General features: G+C 34.4%; 1 protein-coding gene across 1 annotated transcript in view; it reads left to right on the top strand.

Annotated features, from left to right (window-relative positions):
• LOC106473886 (carbohydrate sulfotransferase 3-like) overlaps positions 1-5363 on the top strand; it is a 20565-nt gene extending 15202 nt beyond the window's left edge. Inside the window, exons 2-3 of the mRNA XM_013934571.2 lie at positions 1309-1456; positions 3206-5363. Of these exons, the coding sequence (XP_013790025.1) occupies positions 1318-1456; positions 3206-4989 (1923 nt within the window). The 5' untranslated portion in view covers positions 1309-1317 and the 3' untranslated portion in view covers positions 4990-5363. The remainder of the gene's footprint in view (positions 1-1308; positions 1457-3205) is intronic.
• The last annotated feature ends 548 nt before the right edge of the window (positions 5364-5911 follow it).

Raw genomic sequence — 5911 nt, 5'->3', positions numbered from 1 at the left:
GTCTTCAAAATAAAGGTGCGTCTTATATTCCGAAAAATACGGTATATAAACACTGGAAGTGAGCGTTTAGAGATACGTCCATACAACAGTGTTATAATTTCCTGTATGAAGCTGTAACTAGTAGTAGTATAACATTTTTACAACAATTTTTAACGAGTCACAGTGTCGCCAACAATGAAATCGTTCTTTCATTTTTCACCCTTGCATACTGAAGTTATCAGAGTTCAGCGCAGGCGTATCACGTTCCAAAATCTATCAGAATCGTATACGTGTATGTAAGTGCGCAATTAGCGCCGTTATTATTTAATATTCATTTTATTGCACTAACACTTGAATTATCACATACAGTAATCAGACTTTCGCATTTATTTTAATGTTATTGCCCACTTAATTATCACTATAAGGCTTAAATAGAACAGAAGCACTGACGTAAAGACGAAAGCGAAAATGTTACGTGAGAGGCATACTCTCGTGTTCCAATTAATAGTGCAGGATGAAAAAATTCAGACTTCAGATTTAATTATTGTACAGGTCGAAATCATTGTATGAAATTGAATTTTGTGTTTTTTGTTAAAGATGACCAAATATAAAATCATTGTGCAGACCCAAATAAGCATCGTGCAGGGTAGAAAAATTTCTCCCAAATTAATAATTGTACAGGTACGATTACTTGTAACATGAGAATAGTTGTGTGTTACGATATTTTGTTTGCCTGTATTTAACCAGATTGTGCCGGGTTTGTTCGATCTACTTAACTAATTGATATGTTAAAAATATATCATTTGCAAGTATATTAACACAAGAGTGTTCTACAGCGAACATTGAATGCGTATTTTACGTAACCACTTTGTACATTAACATTACAATCAACATTAATTAATTTATCCCTACTTTTAATCATTAGAACAGTATTGATAATGTTTTAAAACCATTTTTTAGTCTTTATTAAACTTCCAACCTGGATAATATATTTAAGCAACTGATAAAATTCATTGCTTTTTGGAAATTTTAGTTATCTTTATAACTGGTTCACCAGATTTATTTTATAAAATTTATTAGATGAAACATCGTCAACGAATCTTGATCACGATTCTACTTATTATACTTATGACGATAGACGCCTTTTTTTTTTTTCTACATATAATGTAGTTTTTCAAGAAGTAAAAAATATGTGAAAATAAATTGCTACATTGTTCTGTTGTAGCTTTTGTTTGTCAGTGAAATATCGTTGTGTATATTATTAAGTATAATTATCTTCATATTGTTGTTTACATACACACACCAAAAAATTCTGTTTCTTTCTTACAGGTTTTCACTATGGCCATTACAAAAATTTTGCTTGTTACTCTACTAGGTGGCGTTGCTTGTTTAGTTTTCTTGCAGTTTTATCTTGACGGTTGGATTGGTTTTAGAAACAGCGCCATCTATATAAAACATGATCAAACATCTGTAATAGGTGGGTACCGTTATAAACTTTCAACAAAATAAACAACGTTTGCTTTTCATTATAAGAAGTTGTCGTATTCGTCAGAAATTTTGATCTTTATAATCCAGTATTCAAATATCAAATGTTGCGTTTTTGTCGAGATAATATTTAATCCTTTACACGTATAACTTTAGTAGGTTTCTTGCTTTATGCTCTTAATTAATAGCGCACTTACATCTGAGAACGTCATTCAATACTCATAAATAGTTATTTTGCCAGTTTAATTTTGTAAGTATCGCTGCGTATAATCCACATCATTTGTAAATTCACGACAGACCCTGATGTTAAACCAACTAGTAATTTCATTCAACGTTGTAACAAAGAGGACTTAAGCATACATTAAATAAAAAATAATGAACTAGGGAGATAGAAGCTACAGTCATGTTTTTCGGTACTACAATGTGTGTGTGTATATATATATATATATACAGGGTTGAGTTCAGATTGAGGATCTAGAATTTTCACGACGGGGATATCCACTGTAATTAATAACATCAGAAAACAAAGGACTTGCAACAAGTTACACCCCAGCCGTAGTAGGCAAAATGCGGCGTTTTGTAACAGATGAAAATCCACGAACACAAAGGTCAAGGGCAGAAGCCATCTATGAGTCTCAGGCAAAAGAATGTAACACAATCAAAAAGATCTCTATCTGGAAACGAGGCCAGTAGAATATGTGATTACTAAAATCATGCTTTCAGTCATGCCTACTGTTCAATGGTAGCATACTTCAATAATATGAAGAATAAAACGAGTATTCATGTCATCACATACAAGGGCATACTGGTCAAGTCATCGTACGCTGCAACTGTGGATTTTTTTGCAATTCGATTGTTGAATGAGTGCAGGAAAACCTTAGTTTTCGTACTCTAGATAGATTGTGGAAACAAACAGGGGAAGTGGTGTGCTTTGGACGTGACAGCATTACGTCGCTTTTGCAAAGGAATCTAAGTTGTAGAGATATTATCAAGACGTTCGGTCGTCAGATAAAGCATGAAAAAATGTGCCTACGTGATCTGTAACGACGTGATGAGGCTCCAAAATATTTTATATTTTTAATATAACATGCTCAGTCCTATGTAATCAAAGAATCTACAGTGTCTCGATCACTGTTACTCAAGTGTTCAGAGCAATATAAGAAAGTGGTAGGGTGCACTCTGTGTATATAAACTTAATCACCTGTTTGTTGTAAGATCAACTATTCTATGTTATTCAAGAAACTTGTGAGCAAAAACAAGGAAACATAAGGTCTCTACAAAAACGAAACGAAGTGTTCTTTGAATATCTTGAAATAATGCGTGGGTTTTATAGTTTTAAAATTCGCATTTTTGCAACCCCCTAGCTGTAATAAGCGTGGTTAATTATTTATATTTGGTATATATAGAAACAAAGTTACGGTTATAGCTTTATAATCTAATTTCGTTAATTAATGGCAAATAACTTATTTAGATTAAATTACTTGAAAACCATTAGTCTGTCAGTGGTAATCGAGAGCTATATTTTATCTTTCACTATATTTGATCGTTGAGCTAGCTAATAAGTAAAGATGTTTTGCCATCCGAATCAAGCTAAAACTAGCTCTTTAGATTTGTGTTTACAAGTTTGAAAGTTTTCCGAATATTTTGTTATTTTACAGATACGTTATGCTATGTTTCATGAAAGAGAAACACTACTTTCTACCTGAGGTTTTATGATTGTTATTTTTTTCACGGTTTTCAGAAAATGAAAGTGATGTCAAGACAACACTCCCGGAAAACATTACTTCTGCCACCGTGGTCGCTAAAACTGACGAACATTTGCAGTCTTTGGATTCTTTTCGCACTCATGACTTACAAGATCACGGATTAAACACTCTTTCTCTGAAATCTGATATCAAAGTCACTGCTCAAAATTCTCTCCCAAAGAAACAGAGCGATGTTAAAAAGTTTAATACTGACATTTCAAGTTCCAAAATCAACCGAAATTCAGACGAGTTAAAATCACAGCTGGGAATTAAAGTTAGTAGTAATAAGCAGTTGTTGGATCGATTGACAAATAATTCTATTCAGCTATCCAAAGTTAATGATAACAAAACTGGTCAAATTTCGAACCAAAAACCATTAAGTACTACAGATCTGCTGACTCTTCACTCAGACACTACGGAAGAACGAAAGAGCCAAAGTTTTAACAAACATTTTCATTTATCAAATCTACATCAAACTGAAGTTGGCTATTCTTCGATAAGACCGTCGAGCGATGAACCCAGTAGGAAATATATCAATGAAACTCACAGTTCAGATCTTAGAATTAAAGATACAAACCAACAGTCAAATGTTAAATCTACTAGAACAGGAAAAATATTCGAGGCAAAGCAGTTTAAAAAAACATCCCAACAATTAGGTACCCAATCCAGTGATTCTAGTCAAAATGAACGATTAAAGAAAACAAGTAAATCAGAGGTCAGCCTACGAAGTAATAAACCCTCATCTACTGAAGTACTAAAGAAGTTAGAGCAAATAGTTCGACAAACAGGATCTGTCTTGAGCAAAGGAGCATCACTAGCAAATCAGTCCAACCTGTTTTTGAGCAATTTACCCGAGATAAGTCCTACGAATGTGACTTTTATTCTGATAGTAACGTATTTCCGGTCAGGTTCTACGTTTCTCGGGGAACTGCTTCAACAAAACAGGATGACCTTCTATCACTTCGAACCACTTCACTTTATGTCTGATGGTACTAGGATTGTACATTACCAGCTTCCAGAAGCTTTGAACCATCTGAGGAACTTGCTGCGATGTGACTTTCAGAAAGAAGATGAGTATTTCAGATGGATCAAGCAACCAAGAAATCAATTCTTATTCCAAAGAAATCAGTTTCTGTGGCAACTCTGTCATTTGCAGCCGTGGATCTGTTTTACTCCCTATTTTGTTAGGTCTGTTTGCAAAAGAGCTCGCACGCACGTGATGAAACTCACACGATTGCAAATGTCACAAGTTGAAATGTTTTTAAAACAGAACTTAGACTTAAACATACACGTTCTTTACCTCGTGCGAGATCCACGCGGCACACTCAGTTCACGGCAAGTCCTGGATTGGTGTATGAATAGTAACTGTTCTAACTACAGAGTACTCTGTACCGAGACTGAAAAAGATCTGGACGTGTTTTATCGACTGCAAGCGGACAATCCTACCAAGTTCACTCTCATCAGATACGAAGATCTTGCTGTTCACCCGCAGGAACAAAGCATGATGTTATTCGAACGTCTGCAACTTCATTACTCTAGTGCGGTGCCTAAATTTATTGCATCGCACACACGGCGGTCGGAAGCGGACCCTTACTCCACTCACAGGAACTCATCTGCTGTCGCGTTCGAGTGGCGCCACCGACTCTCGTTTCCTCAAATAGAGAATATCCAAAAGTACTGCTCTGGAGTTCTGAGAACCTTAGGATATGATATTTTGAATTCTACCAGCGACATTGGTGGTTTACCTCCTATTCTAGAGCATAACCATAAAAAGACTTGATGATCTTGGTAATAAGTTAATACAGAAGTTGTAAATGTACCCTATTATAATATTGATCTGTGAAACATGTATATTTTGATTCAAGGATTTTAACTAAACATAACTCCCTTAAAAGTTTTAAAAGATAACGAACATGGAGATAAAAAAAACACACCAAAGTCTCTGTCTTTCGGGTTAAAAATTGGCTGTGAAATTTTGTAAGAATAGTTGATGATCTTATTCAGATCTTTTCGTTCTTCTATGATTTTTGAACAGAAGACTAGAATGAAAAAAAGTGAAGGCTGTGTAGGGCGTGGAGGAAAACCCTACATTCTGATTGGTCTCAAGTCTTATATGAATAAAACCAAACCTGGTGAATTAGATTTTACCCTGAACGCCTTGCTTCCGTTTACTCTATGTTTATAATTATCTATTCTTAATAGGCATGATGTATACAAGCGGAATGATATTTCACAAAATTGACAACTTTAACAGTGTTTTTATTTTAAGTTGAAAAACTGTAAAGAACAGTGTGCTGTTGTAACTAGTGACTTATATAAATAGTGCTCCGACCACAACTGTGTTTGTTGTATTCCAGCCGGTCTTGAAGAGCTCTAGATTGGGCGAAGCGCGTCTTCGGCAATGGATATGACGAATATTGTGTGGTTGGAATACTATTATTGTAATACACTCTTCTAATTCTTGAAAATCCCTAAGAGATTAAAAATATGATAGACCTAATACTTATGACAAGTATAATAATAATGTGTACTGATACACTCCAAACATTATGAGTTTTCTATTATGATATGGGAAAATGAATAGCCAATATTGTTGGGTATAAGAGCGTAAGTGTTAAAAATTTTTCTATAATAATCAAATGGAGTACAAATTGTAAGCCATTTAAGAAATAAAAAAACAACAAGAAATTTGATTGTGAAAC

The sequence above is a fragment of the Limulus polyphemus genome, unplaced genomic scaffold (assembly GCF_000517525.1).
Source record: "Limulus polyphemus unplaced genomic scaffold, Limulus_polyphemus-2.1.2 Scaffold6594, whole genome shotgun sequence".
Classification (NCBI taxonomy): Eukaryota; Metazoa; Arthropoda; class Merostomata; order Xiphosura; family Limulidae; genus Limulus; species Limulus polyphemus.
This window is presented reverse-complemented; position numbering and strand designations above follow the sequence as displayed.